We start from the raw sequence: 27,763 nt of genomic DNA, 5'->3' as shown, positions 1-27,763 counted from the left end.
CAATGGTGTCAGTTTGAGAACTAAGGTGTGCCTGATTCAGGCCGTGGTCTTTTCGATCGCTTGATATGCTGCTGAGAGCTGGACAATGAATAAGGATGAGAGAAGAATTGATGCCTTTGAGTTGTGGTTGTTGAAGAAGAGCACTGACTATCTCATGGACTGTCAAAAGAACAAACAAATATATTTTGAAGAAAGTACAGCCAGAGTGCTCCTTGGAGGCAAAGATGACAAAGCTTCATCTCAAATACTCTGCACATGTTTCTATTACTTGGAGAAGGACATCATACTTGGAAAGGTGAAAGGTTAGTGAAAGAGAAGACTCTCAACCAGGTAAATTGACACAGTGACTGTTGCAATTGACCTGAGTATGTCAGAAATTATGAAGATGGCACAGGATAGGGCAGAATTCAGGTCTGTTGTTCAGAAGATTGTTATGAATAGTACCCGACTCAACAACACCTAACAACATCTAGGAGTGTTGCCTGTATCTTGAGTTTGTAGCAAGGCAGGAACTGAGCTGCTTAGGTGCGTTTTGAGGGATGGTGACATTGACTTGAGAAAAAAAAAAAGTCCTGAACTGGAGCTCACAATAGTCCATGGCAGAAGGGTGGGACAGTCCTCACTAAGCTCCTCTGTCTTTCTCAAGACATGACCTGAGTGGAATTGGCTAGACGTAAGTGAATCTGGCTTATGGATTGTTTTGGTTTTGTTTTATCCACTTTTGAAGCTTCTCTTGATGGGCATAGTAGAAGCAGGATTTGGGGCAAAGAGAGCCCCTGTTACCCATTTTGTGTAACCCTTAGGGTGTGTCTTCCAGGCAGAAAGCCTACCCAATAAGGAAGAAGGAGATCTGTGTGGGTATGAGGCAGGAGGGTCTGACAACTCTGAGAACCTGCCAAGTAAAGCCCATGAATTAAGATGGGGCTGGCACACCTGTACTGACAAACACTAGCTGTGGGCCCAATTGAGTGGGAGGGGTTGCATCCTAGGAGACGACACCAGCATTTTCTGAACATGCTGGCCTACCATTAAGTGACTCAGTGTGTTTCCCAGAGCTTCAGCCAGGAGGAAGGGATAAGAGCTGCAGTATTTATTTTTTTCCCCTTGTGGTGGATTGCTTTGCTTGGCACTAGATCTAGAGGAAAACCTTCCTTAATCACCTTTCTGTCTGTGAACTCATCCTCCAGGACACAGCCTTAGCCAGGACAGCAGTGCCTCAGAGCCTGGGCGAGCTCCCTTGAGGTGTCACAGACCACTAGCCGTGGAGTAAGACTTGCCTGATGTTAAATTCCAGTTGCTATTTTCTCTGTGAGTCTCTTTTCCAATATGTAAAATATAGGTAACAATTTCAGTCTCATAGGCTTGTTGTAAGGACAGAATGAAATAATAACATGTATAGCATTTAGGACAACAAAATCACCCAATAAATGGTGATTATTATTGACCCTTCTTGAGAAGCAGCATATTAGTGTTTAATAGTGTGGTTTCTTTTTTTTTTTTTTTCTTTCTTTTCTTCTCCCTGCCTCTTTTTAAACAGTCCCTCCGTAAGGACTATCCACTTAGCTTTGTATCCAAAGACAAAATTTGTAGGTGAAAGGAGTTAGGAGTTAGCCTTCGTTACAGACTGGTTCATTTCAGGGTCGAAAATATGGAACGCTTCACGAATTTGCATGTCATCCTTGCGCAGGGGCCATGCTAATCTTCTCTGTATCGTTCCAATTTTAGTATATGTGCTGCCGAAGCAAGCACAATAGTGTGGTTTCTGGAGTTAGACAATCTAGTCTGGACTGAGTTTTTATCTTAACTCCTTTTTTTTTTAGTTGAGTTACCTTGTACCATGTCATTCAGTCTTAGCTTCCTCACTTGTTAAAGGGGGAATAATAACAGGTCATAATTCTCACAAAGTCATTGTGAGGATTAAAGAATGTAGACTAAGCATTTGGAACAATTGCCAGTACATACAAATTGTATGAGAAAAGTAAAGTACTCTTATTAATTACTCTAGTTCCCCCCACATCCTCAACTCTATCATCTTGGTGTCTAGGTCAAGACGCCAAGCTTCCCACTAAGCCCATTAATCATTTCGATGACCTTCATTAATGTTACACCCCATCCTGCATTATTCCTGTTTCCTGTTTATGTGCCTCTCCTTCAAAGCTGCACTGGATTTGCTAGTCTCACTTTTACCTATCATATATGTCAAAGTTATGTTCCCAAACCCTTATACATCCAAACTAAAGATCATTGGAATTGGAGAAAATAAATGTGTATCTGACACAGCAATAGTTTCTAAAACTATCCTTAAAATTTAATAAAATAGCCCTGCTGTGATTCCGTCCTGCGTGGCTGTTCTCTGCAACAGTGCTGTTTTATTGCCGTCCTCTCCCACATAAATGTGAGCCACCAACCCATGGAAGATTCAATGGATATGGACATGAGCCCCCTGTGGCCTCAAAACTACCTTTTTGGTTGTGAACTGAAAGCTGACAAAGATTATCACTTTAAGGTAGATAATGATGAGAATGAGCACCAGTTATCTTTAAGAACGGTCAGTTTAGGGGCTGGTGCAAAGGATGAATTGCACATTGTTGAAGCAGAAGCAATGAATTATGAGGGCAGCCCAATTAAAGTAACACTGGCAATTTTGAAAATGTCTGTACAGCCAACGGTTTCGCTTGGGGGCTTTGAAATAACACCAGCTGTCGTCTTATGATTGAAGTGTGGCTCCGGGCCTGTGCATATAAGTGGACAACACTTAGTAGCTGTGGAGGAAGATGCAGAGTCAGATGATGAAGAGGAGGAGGATGTGAAACTCTTAAGTATATCAGCAAAGAGATCTGCCCCTGCAGGTGGTAACAAAATTCCACAGAAAAAAGGTGAAGCTTGCCACTGATGAAGAGGATGATGATGATGACGACGATGAAGATGATGAGTTTGATGATGATGAGGCTGAAGAAAAAGCACCAGTGAAGAAATCTATACGGGATACTCCAGCCAAAAATACACAAAAATCAAATCAGAATGGAAAAGACTCAAAACCATCAACTCCACGATCAAAAGGAGAAGAATCTTTCAAAAAGGAGGGAAAAAACTCCCAAAACTCCAAAAGGACCTAGTTCTGTAGAAGACATTAAAGCAAAAATGCAAGAAAGTATAGAAAAAGGTGGTTCTCTTCCCAAAGTGGAAGCCAAATTCATCAATTATGTGAAGAATTGCTTCCAGATGACAGACCAGGAGGCTATTCAAGATCTCTGGCAGTGGAGGAAGTCTCTTTAAGAAAATTGTTAAAACAGTTTGTTAAAATTTTCTGTCTTATTTCATTTCTGTAACAGTTGATATCAGACTGTCCTTTTTTCTAATGCTGAGTGAGAACTTTCCTATCTTGTCTGAATAAATGTTGTCCAGGTTTCTTTGCCAAGAATGTGTTGTCCAAGATGCCTGTTTAGTTTTTAAAGATGGAACTCCACCCTTTGCTTTGATTTTAAGTATGTATGGAATGTTATGATAGGACAAAGTAGTAGCAGTGGTCAGACAAATGGAAATGGTGGGGAAACAAAAATATACATGTGAAATAAACCCAGTATTTTAATTAAAAAAATTTAATAAAATACTATCCTCTTGGGCATGTTGCCAGAAGGGACCAGTCCTTGGAAGAGGATACTGTATTTGGAAGGGTGGAGGGTCAGCACAGGAGAGGCAGTCCCTGGATGAGATAGATTGATACTGTAACTGGGGTAATGAGGGTAGATGTGTCAGAGACAGTGAGATTGTCTCAAGACAGAACATAGTTCAGAGATATTGTGCATAGCGTTGCTTATGAGCTGTATATGTCTTGAGAACACATAACAACAACAGTTGTCTATGACTTCATTTCCCCCTTTTCTGCTAGTCTCCCTTTGGCTCTCTTCTCTGTAAATGGAGGAGGACCACACACGTTTACATAAATGAATATGCTTATCTATATAAAATGCGGAGCTCTGGTGGCTTAGTGGTAAGGAGTTGTATTGTCAACCCAAAGACGAATCCACCAGCTGCTCCATAGGAGAAAGATGGACAATCTCCTCCTGTATGACTTACTGCCTCTGAAAATCCACTGGGTCAGCGGTCAGTTCTGACTCGATGGTACATAACAATATGAAATATTGGGTAAATGAACAGCCTCTTGCCCCTTCCCACCTGAATTTATTCATCCTTTCAAAGAATAGAGTTTACACTATGACCAAGACCTATTAAATGTTGGGATTAACAAGTTTAGGAAGTTTTCATTTTCTTGAAACTTAAACTCTTCTTGAGGAAAACAGGAACAGATACAAACTTTTAGCTAAAGTGCTCTGAAAGACTGTTGGTGACGAGTGGGAACAGAATATTTCTAACATTGCATTGGATTAGGAGGAGCTCAGAGGGGAACTAAGTAGAGGTTCATTTTATAAACGGGAATACTGAAACATAGACACTTATACGTTTTGATGACTGAAAACAGAGGTAAGGCAACTGCACCCTGCTTCTTGTTAGTCACATGAGGGTGTTAAGATACCGCGATCGAACCCGCCTACATCGTTGACTCGGCGGCGCGGGCGCACAAGGACGCCGTCCTTCTGACGTCGTACGCCCAGCTCGGCTCTGTCCCTGTGACGTCACCCCGCTGAGGCCCAGCCCCGCTGCACGCGCGCCCGAGCGCATGCTCCGAAACCCGCCCCCGTGCGTCACAGAATGGCATCGGGCAGCCCGGTGGCCTCTGACGTGTCGGGGAGGAGCTGGGCGCCGCGGTGCGAGGAGCGGAGCTCGGGGCTGCTGACGGGCGCGGAGCTGAGCGGCTGGGTGGGCCTAGCCAGGCCGGCGGAGCGGACGCGTCGGGCGAGCCGCGGCGAACATGCGTTTTTGACACATTGGAGGTGAGTCGACTGTGCGGGAACTGCCTCCGCGGGGAGCAGGCCAGGCCGGGCGCTGCCGAGGCCTGACCCTGGGGGAAGCTGCCGAGCCCGGGGACAGCTCTGGGACAGCGGTTCCAACCGCTGTAACCGCCCACTCCCTGGTCCGAGGCGTGGCCCTCCAGTGGTGCCGGAAGGGGGCGAGCCTGGCGGCCCCGGGGAGATGTGGCGTCCCGGGCGGGGTGAGCGAAGGAGGATGGAGGCGGTGCGCTGCAGCGCTGTCTGGGGCCGTGTGGTGGCGCAAGGAGTGTCCCCGCCGGAGGTGGCAGCGGCGCGCCCAGCCCTCCTGCACTCTCCCCGGAGCCCCTCCGCGAAGGGCTGTTTGGAGCAGGTGGATTCTGTGCAGGTGACTCCCGTGGAGGCGAGCGCAAAGTCGCCCCCTCGGCCGCCCGTGGCATTCCCGCGACGCCCAGCTGCGAGTCATCCCCCTTGAAGCTCAGGAAGTGTCCCCGCTCGGGTTCTGGTTGCTATTGCTCGCCCCTTCTATTTTTTTCTGGTAAGCAACGCGATAACCCTGCAAGTTTTGTAAAGGAAGTGACTCCGTTTCCTCTGTAGGCGCCGGCACGCCGCTCTGAGCACTTTGGCCATCGCTTTTGATCGCAGGCAGGTTGTGGTTGTGACAACCTCCTCGCTGTTCGACGTTGGTAAAACCGAATCTCGGGGTGGGGAGGTGGTCAGTGATTTATATGCTTGGTTCCGACCAACTAACTGGTTGGCCCAGTCCTTGGGCCCCGAATTTTCATTTCTTTTCCCAGGATTTTCGCCCTCTCTTGAGCTAAGCAAGCAAGGCAGGATGGTTGACTTAACGATATACGAGAACTTGGCAAATGATTTAGTAAAATATAGTTGAACAGATTTACTGAGGATAAGAACTCCTATTAAAAATCCTACTTTGAAGCTTGTTTATTGGTTACTATTTAGTCTGAGAAACTATATTGCTCTATCTTAATTATGAGGCAGGGTAATGGAAAAACTTAGGAGGGCATCTCTCCTGAATTAGTATTAAAATGATTATTATCTAAAATTGGAGAGCATTAGTGAACAAAGAAAATGGCTAGTCTGGATAGAAGTTGACCTCTGTCAGTTGTAAGTTGCTCGATATTCAGAAGCTAAAGTTCTGGGGTTGGTTTCTATGAAGTTTGTTTTGATCTTTGAAATTAAATAAATTGAAGATGGAGAAGAAATACTTAGGGTAGCTTTGGTAGCTTAGTGATAAGGAATCATGCTGCCAAGGCAAAGGTACTCAGTTTGAACCCACCAACAAGATCTTTGGAAGAAAGATGGTCAGTCTCCTCTTGTGTGATTTACTGCCTCTGAAACCCCACTGGAGGGTCAGTTGTGGGTTGGTTCAGACACTACAGTACCAAACAACAAGAAGAAGGAGCACTTAAAATCAGTAAATGTCTCAGTAAAACCACTAGCCATGCCTGGGTGACATCTGCAAAATTTATTCTCTTTAAGCAATGTGGAGGAGACAAATTTGGTGACTAGAGCTTATAATTTATCATAAAGATTTCTGAGCAGTTGATAAGGTAGAAAAAGTAGTTTGATAGGAGCAAAAGGAAGATCATAATTATGATCATCTTTGAAAAGCCAAAAATTTTTAAAATGTTACCTTTGAGAGGAGTGAAGAATTTCCAGCATTCTTACATCTGTGACTGTGAAGAAATGTCACATAAAGTAGATTTTTTTTAAGGCAACACATATGGCAAATATCTTTAAAAATGTTAAGTTTTTGGATAGGTTGTTTAAATTTTAAAGCCATACATAGTTTGATAATACCTGATGTACAAGTTGCCATGTTTATAAGACTTACACTCCTTTTGCGTGAGACATTGAAACATGGATTAGTTAGGGTATGTAATTATCTATGTTCATTTTGCCTTCAGAAGATTGTAGATGTATCATTAAGGCAATCCCCCACCCCTTTTTTTAGCAGTGTAGTTTTCTGTATTGGCTAACTTGATACCATATATCTCCAGTTACATAGTATCAGATAACTTGGTGAACACCTCCTTTCACTGTGACTTGAAGCACAACTGAGCAAACTGTCTTTGAAGCCCTTGAAATGGCTTTGACTATTAGGAGAGGTTAATGCATTTTTGTCATTTGCTAAGAATCTGGTTTTTAGAAAGATTAGGTCTGATAAAATAAAGTTACATAAAGTGGAATAATACTAATTAGGAAGTAATAAAATGAGGTAAAATTATAAAGTAAGGACTTGCTTAGTTCTTTATCTGGCTTTTAATGATTATCCCAAGACAAGTTGAGAAATTGTCAGTAATGGTGGTATTATTACTGGAATATTATGTAGAGCTTTCAGAAGTGATTTTTCCCCCCAAATTTATTTTATTATTTTCTGTGTGTGTACCTTCAAATTGGATCTGACTGGTACAGGAAGAGATTGCCCCTCCTTCTCCAGCAGAGCATCTGGTGGATTCAAACCACATGCCTTCAGGACTGCCAGAAGTGATTTTTAAAGGGATTGTTTGTATGTTATAAATTCAGTAGTACTTTTACAGTGGTTATACTTGAAAGTTCCACTGCTGAGCTACTTTTTTTTTTTTTTACTTAACGTTTTTTTAGACATTAAGGAACTTTTATACTGCATTTACCATGTGCCAGGCTCTGTTCTAGTACTTTACAAATACTCACTTATTATAACAACTCCATTTTAGTTATTTTCTCCATATGAAAGATAGGGAAATGAGTGGTTAAATAACTTGTCTAAGGTTTCTTCATTGATAAGTAAACCAACCAAATCAAACTTACTACCATGAAATAATTTGACTTATGACAACCCTCCATGGGGCTTCCTATTTTAAAATTAGGAATTTATTTTTACTTTAATGGAAGGTTTACAGATCCTATTGATTTTTCAAGCAAACTCAAGACATTTTGTCCTATAACCTTCATTGCCATTGATTAATGTAATGAATTAATGGACAATATCTAATCAACTCCTTGGAGGTTATAAATCTTCATGGGAAAAGACCACCACATCTTTCTCCCACAGAGTAGCTGACCCATTTGAACTGCCAGTCTTCCTTTTAGCAGCCCAACACATGCATTATGGTATTTCTTACTTACTAAGTAGAGGAGTTGAAATTAAAACAGTCGCTCTTACGCAGTATGCCGTGCTGCACTACTCTTGTGCTTGTTTTCTGCTTAAATATTTTACAATGCTTTGTACAGGGTTGTTTGTTGTTTTTTTTTTCTCCCCCCGGCCCCTGTACAGGGTTGTTTGAGTTGGAATTGATTCATTAGCAGTGGTTTTAGTTTTTAGTCTGTTTTATAAATTATAGAGCTCATTCCAGTAAAAAGTGTCTAGTAGAGGTTGTCATAGTGATTAGTTGTGAAAGTAGCCTCTTAACACACACACACACAGAGAAACAAACTGTAGTTAACATTGAGTTCACAAGTAAATAGTACATGTGGGCTAAAAACACATTAAAAATTTTGCTAATATTTGACATAGAAGTAAGCAGTTGGACAGGTGGGTACAAAGCATAGAGCTAAATCTCTATGAAACTTCATGGCAAAGATTATTTGAAACTTGAGTCACCAGAAGACTATGGAAAAGTTGGTAGTTGTGTTAAATATATGGCCCTATTCAGTTTGTCAGTGGCAAATGGATACTTTACTCCTTACTGAGCAGTGTAAACAGTTAAGCTCCTTTCCCAACAACTTAACTCTTCATAGTACTAACTGCCTCTGGTAATGTAGAAGTGGGTCAAACAGTAAAACCATATGAATGATAACATTTATAGGTAAAAAACCTCTAGTCCTATTGTAGGAAGGGGTGGTCCACATTCAAATATAAGCCCTGAAAGAACAAAGATAACAAATTAGATACATAGTAACATTGATCCATGCCATTAGCAGTTTCATCAAATGCTGCACAGTTACAGAAGTACAGAAAAGATAGAAGAAAAATGATTCCTAACCAAAAGAAACCAGACACATTGCTGTTGAGTTTGTTCTGATTGGTGGTGACCCCTTTTGTTAAAAGTAGATTGTTTTCTAAGCATTAATCTTTATGGAGGAGCACATGATTTTTCTTCCACTGAGTGAGTTTGAACTACTAACTTTTAGATTAGTAGTTCAGTGCAAAGTCTGCCACCCAGATACCTAGAAAATTATCCTACCAGTGAATATTGTAGCATCAGGATTGGTGGAAGATCTATCAACAATCTGCGTTAGGCAGATGACACAACCCTGCTTGCTGAAACTTAGGAGGACCTGAAGCGCTTGCTGCAGAGGGCCAAGGACTGCAGCCTCCTATATGGATTGAGGTTCAATGTCAGGAAGACAAAGATTCTCACCACTGGGCCAGTTGGCAGCACAGAATGGATGGTGAAAAGATTAACACCTTTGATTGGCTTGGCTCCACAGTCAACACTCTTGGCACCAAGCGCCAGGAAATTAAAAGACATATTGCGATGGGAAAGTCCCGAAGAACAATGGTGTCTCTCTGGAGACTAAGATGCTTCTGATACAGGCCATGGTCTTTGCAGTCACTTGTTAGACATCAGAGAGTTGGACAGTGACCAAGGAGGATAGAAGGAGAATTGATGCCTTTGAGCTGTGGTGCTGGAGAAGAGTATTGAGGGTACCATGGACTGCTAGGAAAACAAACAGATTCATCCCTGAGAGGGTTAAACCAGGCTCCTCCTTGGAGGCAAGGATTCTGAGGCTTCGTCTAACATACTTTGGACATGTTGTAAGAAGGGACCGGTTCTTGGAGAGGGACATCATGCTTGGGAGGGTGGAGGGACAGCGCAGGAGGGGAAGGCCCTCTATGAGGTGGATTGATTCAGTAACTGGGATAATCGCTATGGCTGTATCGGAGACAGCACGATTGGCAGAGGACAGAGCAGAGTTTAGGGCTGTTGTACATAGGGTCGCTATGAGTTGCAAGCGACTCGATGGCACATAACAACAAGCAGTGAATAAAATGTTGACATACTGAAGTAGCACCAGTGACTCGGTGCTGGAAAGGCCTCCTTCCAGCAAAAGTTCAAAGAATGACAATTAAAGAAGGGACTGAGATGGCTGCCAGTGATTGCAGATGAAAAAGAAATTCTCAAGTTAGGAAGACCGAGTTTGAGTTTTATTATGATCAAAATCACAAGGCAGCTATATTTGAAATTCTGAAAAAAAAAAATTTAGTATGATATAGGAAATAGTTTTTTAAAGTAGTCAAGTAAAAAATATTTTTTTTTTACTTTTTTCTTGTTGTTGTTGTTATGTGCCGTCGAGTCACTTGCAACTCATAGCGATCCTATGTACAACAGCCCTAAACTCTGCTCTGTCCTGTGCCAATCGCACTGTCTCTGACACTCCCATCCCGATTACCCCAGTCACTGAATCAATCCACCTCATAGAGAGCCTTCCCCTCCTGTGCTGTCCTTCCACCCTCCCAAGCATGATGTCCTTCTCCAAGGACCTGTCTCTCCTTACAACATGTCCAAAGTATGTTAGCTGGAGCCTCAGAATCCTTGCCTCCAAGGAGCCGTTTAACCCTTTCCGGAATGAATCTGTTTGTTTTCCTAGCAGTCCATGGTATGCTCAATACTCTTCTCCAGCACCACAGCTCAAAGGCATCAATTCTCCTTCTGTCCTCCTTGGTCATTGCCCAACTCTCTGATGCAGAACAAGTGATTGCAAGACCATGGCCTGTATCTGACGCACCTTAGTCTCCAGAGAGACACCATTGCTCTTTGGTACTTGGAGAGGTCCCTAACAGCAGACTTTCCCATGGCAATATGTCTTTTAATTTCCTGGCGCTTGATGCCAAGAGTGTTGACTGTGGAGCCAAGCAAACCAAAGCTGTGAACAATCTCAATCTCTTCACCATCCATCCTGATGCTGCCAGTTGGCCCAGTGGTGAGAATCTTTGTCTTCTTGACATTGAGCCTCAATCCATATTGGAGGCTGCAGTCCTTGACCCTCTGCAGCAACCGCTTCAGGTCTTCCTCAGTTTCAGCAAGCAGGGTTGTGTCATCCGCATAATGCAGGTTGTTGATAAATCGTCCACCAATCTTGACCCCACATTTCTCCTCATAGAGCCCAGCCTCCCGGATAATCTGTTCTGCATATAGGTTGAAAAGGTATGGAGATAGGATGCATCCCTGGCGTACACCCTTCACAATTTTGAACCATGCAGTGTTCCCTTGCTCTATTCTGATGACTGCCTCCTGGTCCAAGTATGGGTTTCGCATTACTTTTTTTTAAGTAAGTAAATTTTATAGGTGAGGCAAGAAATGAGGAAGTAAGAAATATGGACATTCCCTATCCGTAAGTTATGAAACTTATTCCAATTGCTTAAAACAATATGAAATTAGTAAATTGACTCTTGTGGAGTATTTATAACTATTTCATGTAAAGGTTAGGATTTTCCTATACTTTTTAATTTTTTCTGGAGCTTGTAGTTGATTTTATTCTTATTACCAAAAATATTGTGCTTTCACCCCAGATTCATATTTATGCAGTTTTTAAGTCATAGTCTCCATTTTATGGGTTTCCTCATTTTTCTAGGCACCACCAACTGGCTTTATTACTCTCTGTGCCTAATGGACAAGGCTTCAAGTTGAATTTCAGTGTATTGCAGTCCTAGCGGGTGATGGTTGTTGTTGTTATATGTGGGTTGCCTGCAACTCATAGCGGCCCTACATACAACAGCCCTAAACCCTGCTCTATCCTGTGCCAGTCTTCCTGTCTCTGACTCACCTACCTGCATTAACCCAGTCACTGAATCAGTCCATCTCATTGAGAGTCTTCTTCTCCTGTGCTATCCCACCGCCCTATCAAGCATGATGTCCCTTTCCAAGGACTAGCCAAAGTATGTCAGACAAAGCTTCAGAATCCTTGCCTCCAAGGAGCAGCCTGGCTTCACTTTCTCCAAGACAAACCTCTTCTTTCTCTTAGCAGTCTATGGTATATTCAGTACTCTTCTCCAGCACCCCAGCCCAAGACGTCAATTTTCCTTCTGTCATGCCTAGTCATTGGCCAGCTCTCTGATGCACAAGTGATTGCAAAGACCGTGGCCTGGGCACACCTTAGTCTCCAGACTGACATTGTTGCTCTTCATTACTTTAGAGAGGTCTCTAACTGCTGACTTTCCCATTGCAATACGTCTTTTAATTTCCTGGCTTCTAGTGTCAAGAGTGTTGATTGTGGAGCCAAGCAAACTAAAGCTGTGAACAGTCTCAATCTCTGCACCATCCATCCTGATGCTGCCAATTGGTCCAGTGGTGAGAATCTTTATTTTCTTGATATTGAGCCTCAATCCATACTGAAGCCTGTAGTCCCTTAGGTTCTCCTCTGAGTTTCAGCAAGCAGGGTGTGTCATCTGCATAATGCAGATTGTTGATGAGTCTTCCTCCAATCCTGATGCTACATTTCTCCTCATAGATCCCAGACTCCCGGATAATCTGTTCTATTGAAAAGGTATGGAGATAGGACACATCCCTTTCCCAGTTTTGAACCATGCAGTGTTTCCTTGCTGTATTTCTTGCTACCCTGTTTGTTGACTTTCTCTCCTCTTTTGTTACTATCTCAGGAAGTGTGTGGGAGATAACCCTCCAGATTACTTGTAGGAGAAAAAAATATTATCGTTTCTTGAATTATGTTTCCACTCAGTTACGTGGATTTTGTTAATGTCCTTTTGCCCATTGGTTCTTGGTTGGTCATTCATGTTTAAAAGACTGGATAATTATCTTTGGTAGCCCTTATGCAGTGATATCTCCTGGGTCGCCTTCAATAAGTTTTACCAGCTTCTCGTTTTTTGATGTGGATCCTCCACTGATGATGCTTAATGGGGCTGGCATACATCAGATGATAATTTTGTACAACTGAAAGTTATAATTCCGTTTGCTGTTTTTCTTTGAAATATATTTTGTTGTTGTAGAGAATACAAAATAAAATTCTGCAGTTTCTACATATACAATTTAGTCACATGTATTACAGTCTTAGAGTTGTATACCTAGTCTCATGCTTTTCTGAATTGTTCTTCCCTCATTAACCCAAACTCACTGCCGTTGATGGTTCCTTTTAGTTGCTATTGTCAGTTTGATCCTAAAAGAGCATAATGCTCAAGGCAAATCTCTTCTCTCATCAAGCTAAACCATTGTTTGGTTTTAGGAAGACGTCTGATGATATTTTTTTTGTTTAAGTCATGAAACATTGTTTCAGGGTCGTAATAGAGTCGCTATGAGTCTCCTATGACTAGACGACACTTAACAGCAACAACCCTTTATAACTTTTTCTTGCTCTAGTGCAATATTCATAATTTCTTCTGAAATTCGTCTTGGTCTTTTCTTCCTCCTCTTTGTAATGACCTTTTGCATTCTTCTTGGATGATATTCTTGATATCCTCCCATAGCTCATCCGGTCTTCATTCATTCATGTCCAAGGCCTCAAACCTGTTCCTAAGATGGTTTTGAAATTCAGGTGGGATAGACTCAAGGTCAAATTTTCGTTCCTGTGGTCTTGATTTAGTTTTCCTCAGCTTCAGCTTGAACTTGCATCTGATTAGTTGGTGGTCCGTTTCACAATCAGCACCTGGCCTAGTTTTCACAGCTGATATTGAGCTTCTCCAGCATTTTTTCCCACAGATGTAATCAGTCTGATTCCTATGCATACCATCAGGTGAAATCCATGTGTATAGCTCGTATTTGTGTTGAAATTGAGGAGAACCTGAAGCGCTTGCTGTAGAAGGTTAAGGGCTTCAGTCTTAATGGATTGCAGCTCAACATCAAGAAAACATAGATTCTTACCTAGACCAATTGGCAGCATCATGATAGATGGTGAAGAGATTGAGATTATTAACAGCTTCAGTTTGCTTGGCTCTACCGTCAATACTCTTGGTACCAACAGCCAGGATATTAAAAGGTGAATTGCTTTGGGAAAGTCTGCTGTCAGAGACTTTTCCAGAGTACTGAAGAGCAACGATGTCAGTCTGGACACTAAGGTGTGCCTGTACTATGGCCTTTGCAATTACTTGATACACTGGACAATGACTAGGTATAATAGAAGGAGAATTGATGCCTTAGAGTTGTGGTGCTGGAGAAGAGTATTGCATATACCATGGACTGCTTGGAGAACCAACAAGTTTGTCCTGGAGAGGGTGAAGCCAAGCAGCTCCTTGGAGGCAAGGATTCAGAAGCTTCGTCTGACATACTTTGGTGTTTTTTTTTTTTTTTTTCGTCTGACATACTTTGGACATGTTGGAAGGTGGGATCATTTCTTGGAGAGGATGTCATGCTTGGAAGAATGGAGGGACAGTGCAGGAAGACCCTTGATGAGGTGGATTTGATTCAGTGACTGGGGTAATTGGGATAGGTGTGTCAGAGACAGTAAGATTGGGAAGGGATAGAGCCGGGTTTAGGGCTGTTGTACATTGCTGCTATGAGTCACAGGTGACTCGACGGCACATAACAATAACAGCAACCCTCTGTGGCTTCAGAAATCTAGAATCCATGGGATTTTGAAATTTTTTTCTGTGTTTTCCTCCTTTTGATCAGACTCTTCTGTGGAATCATTTATCAGTGTGTTCCATAATGGAAGCCAGACATAATCCAGTTATTTTCATCTCACTGTCATCAAGTCACACCGACTCATAACTGACCTTTCCAGCAAGGTTTCTGAGGCTGTATATCAAGCAGAAAGTGGCCCATCTTTCTCAGTAGAGTTGCCCTAGAGGCATCGCTTTTGGGTTAGCAGCAAAACTCCCTACAGAAACAGTTCTTTCAATAGTATTATTTCACTGTGTTCATTGTGAGGTAGAAGTAAATCCACTGACATTCTTGAATAGGAATTAAAATAGAAAATAAAGTGACACTTTAAAAGTAAATAAAAGAGTAATGAAATAGATTATGTAATAGTTCTATATATACTTCTTGAACTTCTGTATTTCTGGTGATACAGAGGGATTTAGAAATAAAACAGAAGTCTTGTGTGTAAGAATTAGCTGGAGAGATTTAACTTTCCTCTTAAAAGGTTTCTTATATAAGGAAGAATAAGGTATAATTTAAAGTAGCAACAAAACTTGGCTTATGTCACTATTGGTCCTTAAAACATTTTGCAAAACCATAATTAGATTGTGTATCAGAGAATCTGGATAATTGAGCTGCACACTGGTATATAGTTGCCAGTGCTAATGTAGTAACAGCAGTGGACTAGTGCCACAGAACATATTATCAGCTGCTTACGACTATGTTTATGGATTTAAAATGTAATTCCATTATTTTAGGGAACCACTTTTTGAAAGACCTTAACTTGAACATTCAAGGGACATAAGATTTGCAGGCTCACCACTTAAAATTCTGTCTTTATCTGATTCTGTGTGTCCCTGCCCTCAGTTATGTAGGCAGTAGCTGTGAGAAATTGTTGGCACCACATGTGATGCTTTGAAGTGCTTTGCATCTTCTTTTGAAATCTCAATACCTCTTGCTACTGGGCTAGGTGCATCCTTATTATCCAAGTACAGTTATAAATCACATCCCTACATTTTAGAAAGGAGGCCGGAAATCAGGAACTTTAAAGGAGTGATGGGACAGAATATTCTAAATTAATCAGCATTATACTCCAAAAATGACTGGAGCAACACATCAACAGAAAACTGCCAGATGTTCAGGCTGGGTTTAGAAGAGGTCGTGGTACTACTAGGGTATTATAGCTAATGTTAGAGGGATCTTGGCAGAAAGCAGAGAGTACCAGAGAACTGTTTATCTGTGTTTCATTGACTATGCAAAGACTTTTGACTGTTTCATTGACTATGCAAAGACTTTTGACTGAGTGGATCACAACAAACTGTGGTTGACTCTGAGAAGAATGGTAATCCCAGAACATTTGATTGTACTTATGTGAAACTTATACTTGAACCAAGAGGCAGTCATCAGAACAGGGGAAGGAGACATTGCATGGTTCAAAATTGGAAAGGGTTTCTGTCAGGGATGTCTTCTGTCTCCATACCTTTTCAATCTGTGTGTAGAACAGATCATTCAGGATGCTGGGCTGTACAAAGAGGAATGTGGCATCAGGATTGAAGGAAGATTCATCAACAACCTGTGTTATGCAGATCACAACTCTGCTGAAACTGAGGAGGATCTGAAGCACTTGCTGCAGAAGGTCAAGGACTACAGCCTTCAATATGGAGCTCAACATTACAAAAACAAAGATTCTCACCACTGGGCCAATTGGCAGCATCATGACAGGTGGTGAAGAGATTGAGATTGTTAACAGTTTTAGTTTGCTTGGTTCGACAATCAACACTCTTGGTACCAGCAGCCAGGAAATCAAGAGATGAATTGCATTGGGAAAGTCAGCTGTCAGGAACTTCTCAGAGTATTGAAGAACAGTGGCATCAGGCTTGAGACTATGGTGCGCCTGATTTGTGCCATAGTCTTTGCAGTTGTGTGCTATGTGTCAGAGAGCTGGAGAGTGACTGGGGTGATAGAAAGAGAATTGATGCCTTTGAGCTGTCGTTTTGGAGAAGTGTTGAATATACCATGGACTGCTAGGAGAACAAACAGGTTTATCCTGGAGAGGGTGAAACCGGATTTTTCCTTGGAGGCAAGAATTCTGAAGTTTTATCTGACATACTTTGGACATGTTGCAAGTCCTTGGAGAGGGACATCATGTTTGGGAGAGTGGAGGGACAGCACAAGAGAGGAAGACCATCAATGAGATGAAATGATTCTGTGATTGGGGTAATGGGAGTAGGTGTGTCAGAGACAGTGAGGTTGGCACCGGGTAGAGCAGGGTTTAGGGCTCTTGTGCGTAGGGTCACTATAAGTTGCAAGTGACTAGACGGCACATAACAACAACAGCATACTAATCAGTGTGCATATTTGGAGAAATATTATAAATCATCTAAATAGATTCTAAACCTTCATTATGTGAAAAAGCTGAGCCTCTTAAGAGTGGTTTGTTTCATTTGGTAACTGAATTGGAAACTCAGCCACTCTTCAGGAAAAAGATGGACCTTCTCTTTCCATAAGATTTTTCAGCCTTGGGAAAACCCACTGAATGGGTGAGCAATGAGTTCATTCTGATTAAAATATTTTAAAAAAGTGAGAAGACTCAGCGACTGAGTGAGTGCCTAACCATGTCTGGTACACAGAATGTGCTCGGTAAATGTTTGCCGTTGTTAAGTACTATCTCTGAATAAGGCGTTATGCTTGGTGCTATGAGGGAAGGCAAAATATATCGAGGATCCATGCTGCAAAGAACTTTTGAAATAATTAGTAAATTAAGGCAAGTGAGAGATCGACTTAACAGATGCCAAGGTAGTAAGTAATACAGATAGTATGGCCAAAAGAGACTTGACTAAGAAAGAAGATTGGTAGTAGGCCTCAAAGGAAGTAAAGTGTATACAGTTACATTTTAATTTTATTCCATTAAAAACAACACTTGCAATTTTTTGGGCAGTATCCACTGTGAAATGGAAATTCTCTATTGCCTGTGGTGGAGATTTTTTCCCTTCAGTTATTATTTTTTTTATTTAGTTTATTTTTCATTTCAGTGAACATTTACAGAGATTTTGGAATTCCATTCATTCATTGTTGCACCCTTCTCCCCGCACACCCCCCCCCCTTGCTCCTATCCTTCAAACGCAAAAGAAAAACTCCCTCATTGGTACGTAATCCCACACACACATCCCCGAATCCCCAAATATAATCCACTCTGCAACCCTCATTGCATACTCCTACGATAAAAATAATGCCCTAAAATATAATACTTTTAGACTCTTCTCTCCCCCATAGACTTCAATGCCGTAAACATATTTCATCCAGTTTTTCTCAGTCTTACCCCACCCCAATGCCAGCTTCATTCTACAACAGTGGCACCATATAGCATTTGTCCCTTTGTGACTGAGATCCTCACTCAGCATAATGTCCTCCAGGGTCACCCATTTCAAATAATATTGTATGAGTTCCTTGTTCTTCAATGCAGCATAGTATTCCATTGTGCGAATAGACCACAGCTTCTCTACCCATTCGTTTGTTGATAGGCATTTAGGTTGTTTCCAACTCCTTGCTATTGTAAACAAAGCCGCGATAAACATGGGTATACATACATCTACTTGGATGTCATTTATGGTCTCTTTAGGGTATATACCCAGTAGTGGAATTGCTGGGTCAAATGGTATCTTTATTTGCAACTTTTTGAGAAAGCGCCACAGTGCTTTCCACAGTGGTTGCACCATTTTACACTCCCACCAACAGTGAATAAGGGTTCCAGTCTCTCTACAACCTCACCAGCATTTGTTGCTTGCTGTTCTGTTAAATTTTGCTAGTCTTACTGGAGTGAGATGATATCTCATGGTTGTCTTGATTTGCATCTCTCTCAGGGCTAGGGATTTTGAACATTTCTTCATGTGCTTGTTGGCCATCTAAATGTCTTTCTTGGTGAAGTGTCTGTTCATATCCTGTGCCCATTTTTCAATTGGATTATTCTCCTTTATCTTGTTGTGGTGCCTCGAGTATTTTATAAATTCTAGATATAAGTCCCTTGTCTGACATGTCATTACCAAAAACTTTTTCCCAGTCTGTGGCTTCCCTTTTTACCCTGTTAGAGAAGTTTCTGGGTGCGCATAGGGATTTGATTCTTAGAAGGTCCCATTCATCTATTTTATCTTCTCCTGGTTGTAAATTCCCTTCAGTTTTTTTCCGTCACTTGTAATTTGAAAATTTATAAAACCAATTAATTTTTCATGCAACCATTGATACACATTTTGTTCTTGAACATTAATTTCAGTACCTATGATGTAGTTATCACTTCTCTTTAATTCTGATTTCCAGTAATCTTTCCATACTTCCTTGTATCTTTGTCTTTGTTCTTTAATATTGTATTGGTAATCCCTTTATTGTATATTACCTTTCCTTTCACTCATTTTATTATGTGTCTGTTACTAGGGTAGCTTGTAAGCTTTGGTGGCAGCGTCTGTAGGGATTTGTGCTGCTAACCTCACTAGCAGCTCAGCAGGAGAAAGATGGGCAGTCTCCTCCCATGTGATTTGTTATGTTGCTAGGTGCCCTGTAATCAACTGACTCATAGTAGGTTTTTGTAGAGACTGGAGGAAATTTCCTTTCTTCTGCAGAGCTGCTGCTGGATTTGAACTGCTTGCCATTGACTTGGCAGTATAACACATTACTGTTAGGCCACCAGAACTCCATGTGATTGACAGCCTTGAAAACCTTTGGAAGGACTGACTTGATAGTAATGCATGCTGCATAGATATTTACTTACTAATTTTTACTCCCTTTTTTCTCTCTCTCCATCCCTGTTATGATCCAAGAATAGTTCTGTGTGTAAACCTCTTAACTAGCTTTTTATACTAGTGACATTATTACAATAGTCCTTTTGTGACTGACTTATTTTACCCAGCATAATGTCCTCTAGATTCATCCGTGTTCTCCAGCATTTGTGAATTCTCTTTTTTGTGTTGCATAATACTCCATTGGTGAGTAGTTTGGGTTTTTTCTTTTCTTTAAACAAACCTATTTTTTGTTGATGAGTACCTGGGTTGTTTTAATCTCTTTGTTATTGTAAATAATGCTACAATAAGATGGACAGTCTCCTCCCATGTGATTTACAGCCTCTGAAAACTCACATAGATGTCAGCTGTGGGTCAGTTATGACTTGATGACACACAAGAATAGCAGCAGTATAAGTGTGCATATATCTTCTGTTTGTGTCACAGATCTTGGCTTGTTGGGTTTTTTTGGGGGGGTTATATACCTAGTATCTTACTTGGATCCACTGTCAGAGCACTTGGTACTACCATTCAGAAAATCAGGAAACATTGCACTGGGAAAGTCTGTTGTAGTAAGGGACTTTTCCAAATTACTTGGATGATGGATTAGTTTGAGGACTTGGGTCCACCTGATTCAGGTCATGATCTGTTCAGTCACTTGGTGTGCATCTGAGAGCTGGACATTGAATAAAGATGACAGAGAATTGATGCCTTTGAACTGTGGTGTTGTAGAAGAGTACCGCATATTCCATAGACTGCCAGAAGAATAAACAGATGTGTCTTGGAGAAGGTGCAGTCTAAGTTCTCCTAGGAGGCAAAGATGATAAAACTTCTCACATACTTTGAGCCTGTTGGTAAGAGAGGCTGTTCCTCGGAGAAGGACATGATGCTTGGGAAGGTGGAGGGGTGGCAAAAGAGAGTAAGACCCTCAACCAGCTAGATTGACATAATGACTACATCAGTGGGCTCAAGTGTGTCAGAGATTGTGAGGATGGAACAGGATAGGACAGGGTTTTCAGATCTGTTGTTCATAGAGTTGCTAATGGGTCATACTCAACAGCAGTTAGCACAAACAACAGTGGTATTGCTGGATCAAATGGTGTTTCTTTTCCCTGCTTTACCAGATTGCTTTCCATAATGGTTGTACTGTTTTGCATTCCCCTCAGCCTTTCCACACCTTCACTTGAGTTATTTACTGTCTTAGTGAATTTTGCCATTGTTGCTGGGGTGAGATGATATCTTGTTGATTTGTGTCTGTAATAGTTAATGGTCTTGAGCATTTATGTTTATTGGCCATTCAAATGTGTGACTGAGCTTTTGCTAAACTTTCCAACTTCTTTGTAATTCGAAGTTATTTCCTGTTTATTTTTAAAGCTTATCTTGAGTTTTTATTATTTTTATAAACAATATTATATTTTCAGTGAAATTTTGAATGGCAAATTAGGTTTTTATTTAACAATTTCTACACAAATTGCTCAAGGACATTGGTTACAGTTTTCCTAATGTTCCAATGTTTCATTGATTCTGTTCTGGACTCTGTTTCCAGTAATCTTGTTTCCTTACTACTTTAATGTCTTCATTTTTGCTTGAATATTTGACCGTGTAGTTTCATAATATGTGATTTTTCAAAGTAGTGCCGTATACATGGGTTCTGATTGGCTCAGTGAACTAACTAGAGTGTTATTTAGCTGAAGAATGGCCTCTGGGCGGCCTTTAGTCTTAACCAGTGCAGTAGTTCTGTACTGTACCATGTTTTCTCCCTTTCTCTGGGAATCCATCTGTTGTGGTCTCCTGATCACACCTGGAAGCAGGCATTGGACAGAAGCTAGTTCTTTTGGTTTCAGTGTACATGACACTATGGTTCTATAGTTTTTCTCTGAGTCTTTGCAGTCACCTGAAAGGAGAAAGGAAGAAACCAAAGACTCAAATGTGTCAGGGATTGTGAAGATGGTACAGTATAGGATCTGTTGTCATAGGGTTGTTATGAGTCGTAGTCGACTCAGAATCTAACAACAGCAGCAAGAATGTGAGATGAAGTCTTGCCATCCTTGCCTCTTGGGAAATTTCTGGTTGCATTTTTTCCAAGTTAAATTTGTTTGCTTTTTTTACATCTCATGGAAAATTCAGTGTTCTTTGCCAGTACCACAACTCAAAAACATCATTTTGTCTTAATTCATTGTCCAATGTTCACGTACATATGAAATGAGTGAAAATATGGCTTGGGTCAGGAACACTTTCGCTCTTTAGTACTTTAAAGAAGTCCTTGCAACAGGTTTTTGGTTTGGGTTGTTTTTTTTTTTTAGGGTTTACTAGAATTATTTATTTATGTATTTATTTATTACTGGTCTATTTGCAAAGTTTGTATACATTGTTTTTCACACAAGGTCTTTCCCATTTTTTCACTCCTGCCCTCTACCCATCACATTGTGCAGTCCTATAATTAACACTCCCTCCTTTGATCCTCCACCTTCTGCTTCCTCCCTTCCCCCCCTTGGGTCCTCATACTCGTTCTACAATAATGGCCTTATGCAATATTTGTCCTTATGGGACTGAGTTAGTTAATTTAGCATAATACTCTCCAGTTCCACCCAAGGTAGGTAGTAATTTAAAAAATTATTGTTCCTGTGTGTTGCATAGTATTCCGTCATGTGAATGTACCATGATTTTTCAATCCGTTTGATTATGGTTGGACATTTGGGCTGGTTCCATGTTCTTGCGATGGTGAGTAATGCTGCTATGGACATTGGTGTATGAGTCTCCATTTGTGCCTTAGTTCTCATTCTTGTAAGGTATAGTCCAGGCAGTGGAATAGCTGGCCTATATGGAATTTCTTTGTTCAGCTATTTGAGGCTTGCAGTAGTTATACAGTGCAATATGTTGTTTGATTGCTTGACTGCTGCTTCTGTAGGTGGTGATTGTAGATTTAAGTAAAAGGAAATATTTTTCTTTTCCTATTTTTTAATAATTTATTATTTTTTCATTGTTGAACATTCTTTTCCCCCAATTCACTCCTAAATGCACCTCTTCTTCCAGATTGTTCTCATACATATGATGCTTAATCATATATTCTTTTCAGACAATTCTTCCCCAGTCTATTCTAATTCATTGTTCATTATCTATTCTTTTCCCATTCTCTCCCCAAGCCCTTCATGTCTGTCCTAATTTATAACAGTGTTATGCAGTATTTGTCCTTGTGTGACTGAGATATTTCATTCAGGATAATGTCCTCCCGCCTCCCCCATGTTGTGTAATGTTTGGAGATCGTTATTTTTCAGTGCTGAAATGTACCATAGTTTTTAATCCATTCATTTGTTGATAGGCACTTGAGTAGCTTCTTTTTGCTGTTGTGAATAATGCAGCAATAAACATAGGTGTGCATACATCTGTCTGAGTCATGGCTCTGGTTTCTTTAGGGTATATTCCCAGTAGTGGAATTGCTGGATCAGATGATACTTCTATTTCCAGCTTCCCCCGCCCCCTTTTTTTCATGTCAGATAGGCAGCGTGCCTATGTCATAACATGGTTTAAAAGGTGGCACATGTCATACAGAAGTATGAACTCCCAATCATCATGCTTATGAATTGGAAAAGGATCAGTATTTCCAGCTTTTTGAGAAAGCGCCAGACCACTTTCCATAGTAACTGTAACATTTTACATCCGTCAGCAGTGAATAAGGGTTATAATCTCTCTACCACTTCACCAGCATTTGTTGTTTGATTTGCATCTCTCTGATAGCTAGGTATTTTGAACATGTCTTCATGTGTTTGCTCTCTGAATGTCTTCTTTTGTGAAGTGTCAGTTCATATCTGTGCCCATTTTGTGATTGGGTAGTTAACCTTTTTTTTGTTGAGGTGCTGCAGTATTCTGTAACTTTTAGATAGAATTCCATTATCAGATATGTGATTGCTAAATATTTTTTCTCAGTCTGTGAGTTTCCTTGTTACGCTGTCAGAGTATTTTTTGAATAGGAATTTGATTCTTAGAAGGTCCTTTTCATCCATTTTGTTCTCTCCCATTATAGGTGTAAAATGAAATCTTTGACAGATGTGAAGATTATGGTTTTCTTTATGTTGAAGTGTATGTAATTGATACCAAAGGCTATATAGTTTTTGTGTGCCACAGGTCTTCTTTTCAGCTACCCATGTTGTGTCATGTACACATATGTACATATATATCTATATGCATATTTATATATTTATGAAACCACATTCGTTTTTTAATATTGTAAAATTATATTTGTTATATCTTTTCCCCAAACTTTTTCTCATGTAGTCTTGAAGTGTTTGCTGGCCAGTATGTGCAGTTGTTGTTGTTATGTGCCAGTGAGTCGCCTACGACTCATAGCGACCCACCCTATGTACAACAGACCTAAACCCTGCTTTATCCTGATCCCACCTTATTGTCTCTGACACAGCTTTCCCCATTACCCTAGTCACTGAATCAATTCATCTCAATGAGGGTCTTCCTCTCTTGGGCTGTCTCTCCACCCTCCCAGATACGATGTCCCTTTCCAAGGATCATTTCTGTCTTGCAGCATGTCCAAATTATATCAGATAAAGCTTCAGAATCCTTGCCACCAAGGAGCAGCCTGGTCTCACTCTCTCTAGGACAAATCTATTTGTTTTCCTAGCGGTCCAGGATATATTCAATAATATATGTATTAGTGTAAATAATTTTTTTATTTAATTCAGTAACTATTATTAAATATCTCCTATGTAGGCGTTGTGCTAGAATAGAAATTAATAAGAATAACACAGAGCCTAATAGGGAACACAGAGTGCAAATGCACTCCTACATGTTGTTAGGTGCTGTCAAGTTGAGTACTACTCATAGCTTCCCTGTAAACAGCAAACCTGAATCCTGACCTCTCCTGCACCATCCTCATCATCTCTGATACATGGGGGTTGGGTGCACTCTTAGCACTAGCAGTCAGGAAATAAAAAATGAATAGCACTGGGAAAATAAGCTGTAAGGGACCTCTCCAGAGTGCTGAAAAGCAATGATGTCAGTCTAGAGATTAAGGTGCGCCTAATCCAGGCCATGGTCATTTTGCAGAAAGAACATTGAAGTTGAAGAATTAGCTTCAGACTTAAAAAAATAATTATCAGAGAGCTTTAAAGGAATGTGATAATGACACAAAACCTGCAAAGATAGGAACCTGTGCAAGGTGGAAACCTGTCAGAGAATGAACACAGAGCTGTTTTCCACCAATAGAGTGCAATGTACAATGTTAGTACAGTACACTTCAAAGGTGGAAAACTTGTAAGACCAGGAAAAAGAAGGCAGTCCTTTGAAAGGCTTTCTCTCACAGGTTCACTGTAGTAATTATTGGAAAAGTGATGTTTAATTTTCTAGTAGGGTTACCTGGCATAAAACATTTCCAACATGGACTTGAAGCAGTTGTACAACAGAAACTGACTTGTAGTAGCAGTTACTCTACAGTGTACTTGTTTCTGTCACTTGGATCTCAGAAGACCTCAAAAACTCAACTGCTCTTAAGTAATTGTAACTCATCACGACCCTTTATCTTGCTTTTGAGGCTGTAAATCATGAGAAGGCTCCGCATGTTTCTTTGGAGGAACAGCTAATGGATTTGAACTCGTGCAGACATTTTGCCTTTTAGCTATCAGTAAAACTCGCTAACAACTGACCATATATCAAATTCTGGAGCCCTGTATTCAAGATGTTTCTGTGGGGTTAATGCACCCAGTGGCTATAGCCAAAAGTGCCGTAAGAGACTTGGTTAATCTTATTTCATCCACAGTATTAATGGTCTCAGAGAGTGAGTTATTTGCCTCATAGATATTAGTTAACCACTTATAAAGAATCTTCTATGTTTGACTCTCTCCAAAATACATATTTAGAGTTAAGGTTTTATATTTTTATGTAGATTCCTATGTTCTCTGTTTAGTTTATTGCTTGTCTTTAATACTTTACAGGTATTCTTGATCATGGATGGTGAAGATATACCAGATTTTTCAAGTTTAAAGGAGGAAACTGCTTATTGGAAAGAACTTTCCTTGAAGTATAAACAAAGGTAATGTTGACCAGCACAGTAAAAACAGAGAGGGCATATGGACCATATCATGTCTGACTTTTGTTTTGTTTTAAACATAAAGCTACATTTATTTAGACTTTAAGGTTAGGAGTCAGGATTCTAGAAATAGCCGTAACATGGCTAATGTTTAAATTGTTTAAAATGCCTTAAGTCTTTTGTTTATTACCTTTACTGCTTATTACTACACTTGGCCTGCTGTGTGGACACGGATTCTGCCTGCTTATTTGGGGTGTTTGGAGAGTCTGATAAGCTGTTCAGGTCTCCATTCAGCAGATACTTACTCTCTTCAGGCAGATGCTCTCAGTATCTAGAGCAGGTATAGAGCTGGTGGTAGGGAGAAGAGCTCAGAGGTTATAGAGCAAGTTAGAAAATGTAAATTATTTTACTGAGTTGGGAAAACTTTTCATTTGTAACTTTTTAAGCGCCAAAGCATGGCTTAAGTTTTTTAAAATGCAATCTTTTAAAAATATTTGGTGTATTTTCCTACTTTGATTAATGGAATTTGCTAAGCTTCATTAAACCTAGTATAGCTATTTCATGGTTATCAAGAAGCTAATTAATATATTTGTACTGGTGGATATAGAAGGTCTATGGCTAAGGCAGAGACTTTTAATCTTTTTATTTGTGTGTGTGCTATTGAATAGCCTGAGGACTAGTATTCTTAGAATAATATTTTTAAGTGCATAAGATGGAATAATACAATGACAGAGGAAAACAATTATATTGTGTAACCGCGGCTGAAACCGACCTGCGGGTTCATACGTGTTCTAGAGTGGAACCTGTGCAGATTAAAAGAGGAGCAGGGACACGAGAGATTGGGGCAAGACAAAGATTCCTGATCAAGCCCAAATTTATTCGATGAATTCTGCTATAAATAGGCAGCGGAGTAGGCCGGGCTGCCAGGGAACCCAGCCCTAGGTTATCAGTTTACAAAAGAGAGGGAGGGGCATGCCCCTAGGTGTTGATATACAGGTGCTGATTTAAGAGGTAGGCGTAGTCCCAGAGATGGAGAGGGGTGTACTCAGGATGGCTTCCTACAATATTGAAAGTCAGTTTCAGGCTGGTGATGAGAAGAAATTATATTTAAAGGAATCTGCAGCAACTCTGTTGTGATGTGAATGAAATATCTGTGATTTCTATTGAACAGTTGAAGGAGATGCTAAATTTGAATTCATGAAAATGATGCATTTTCTCTCCTATTGGAGTTAATGATATTGATCCACTTGTAAACCTGCCTATTCCAAAGTAGAATTAATGAGTCTTAGTGCAGTAGTTAAGCTCTTGGTTGCTAAAGGTGGCTGCCACTCTGTGGGAGAAAAAGGTGGCAGCCCGAGTCTACATCTTCTATGGATTTTTAGCTTGGGAGGCTGCCTGGGACAGTTCTGTTCTGCCCTGTCAAGTTACTGTGGATGCGGATACACTCAGTGGAAAGGAGTTTGGTTTTGTTTATAAATATTAACATTGGGACCTAGCCTAAAATATCTAATCTGAATTAAATATTCTAGATGATCCTTGTGATTTATTCTCTAATTTTCTCCACTTTGTTTCTGATTAGCTTCCAGGAAGCTCGAGATGAACTAGTGGAATTCCAGGAAGGAAGCAGAGAATTAGAAGCAGAGTTGGAGGCACAGTTGGTACAGGCTGAACAGAGGAATAGAGACTTACAAGCTGATAACCAAAGACTGAAATATGAAGTGGAAGCATTAAAGGTAATTGTGGCAGTATAAGTCAGTGTCTGATGTGCTGGATTTTATTAAAATGAGAATTCTCTTGTTCAGGTTACACTTTAGAGCAATTTTTATTGCAGACAATAAAAAAAGTAGAAAAAGGGGTTTAAGGCAATTTTAGGGGCTTAAAAGAAAAAAAAATTTTTTGAACCAAAGAAGAATTGAACATTTGGGCGTTCACTTAAAACTTAATAGTATGACAAACAAAGAACTCATTAACTACTCTACAGATGGGTAACCATGGAGGATATTATGCTGAGTGAAATATCTCAGTCACAAAAAGACAAATAAATACTGTTATAAAACAGGACTGACATGGAAGTTGGGGGGAAAATAAGAAAAGGGGATAAATAATGTACACGACACTGAAATAGATGAGGGAGAGAACTGAATAAAAGGAATATTGAAATATTGATTAGGTATTTTTGGCATGACAAGTGTCCAGAATAAGAGCTACATATTAAAGTGGACTGTGGGGAGGGGGCTGTATAACAATGAAAGAATTTTTTTTTCAAAGAAAAAAGCAAACTGGGGGCAGAAGGGGCAGGGAAGAAAATGTGCAACATTGAATGAATGGAAATCCAAATTCTCTGTAAACTTTCTTTAAAATCTCAATTAAGAAGTCTATGAGGGAGAGAATAGTCTAAAAGTATTATATTTTTTTAGGGCATTATTTTTATCGTAGGAGTACGCAATGAGGGTTGCAGAGTGGATTATATTTGGGGGTAAGGGGTGGGGTTTGGGGAGGTGTGGGGGGATTGTGTACCAATGAGGGAGTTTTTCTTTT

At 40.4% G+C, this 27,763-nt stretch overlaps 1 protein-coding gene across 1 annotated transcript in view; it reads left to right on the top strand.

Annotated features, from left to right (window-relative positions):
- Positions 1 to 4,779: 4,779 nt before the first annotated feature.
- NDEL1 (nudE neurodevelopment protein 1-like 1) overlaps positions 4,780 to 27,763 on the top strand; it is a 44,517-nt gene continuing 21,533 nt past the window's right edge. The window contains exons 1-3 of the mRNA XM_006900507.1: positions 4,780 to 4,892; positions 25,131 to 25,228; positions 26,805 to 26,958. Of these exons, the coding sequence (XP_006900569.1) occupies positions 25,143 to 25,228; positions 26,805 to 26,958 (240 nt within the window). The 5' untranslated portion in view covers positions 4,780 to 4,892; positions 25,131 to 25,142. The remainder of the gene's footprint in view (positions 4,893 to 25,130; positions 25,229 to 26,804; positions 26,959 to 27,763) is intronic.

This window comes from Elephantulus edwardii, unplaced genomic scaffold, assembly GCF_000299155.1.
Source record: "Elephantulus edwardii isolate Elephantulus edwardi_28Jun2011 unplaced genomic scaffold, EleEdw1.0 scaffold00286, whole genome shotgun sequence".
Classification (NCBI taxonomy): domain Eukaryota; kingdom Metazoa; phylum Chordata; class Mammalia; order Macroscelidea; family Macroscelididae; genus Elephantulus; species Elephantulus edwardii.
The sequence above is the reverse complement of the archived record's forward strand: the minus strand, read 5'-3'. Positions and strand labels throughout refer to the sequence as shown.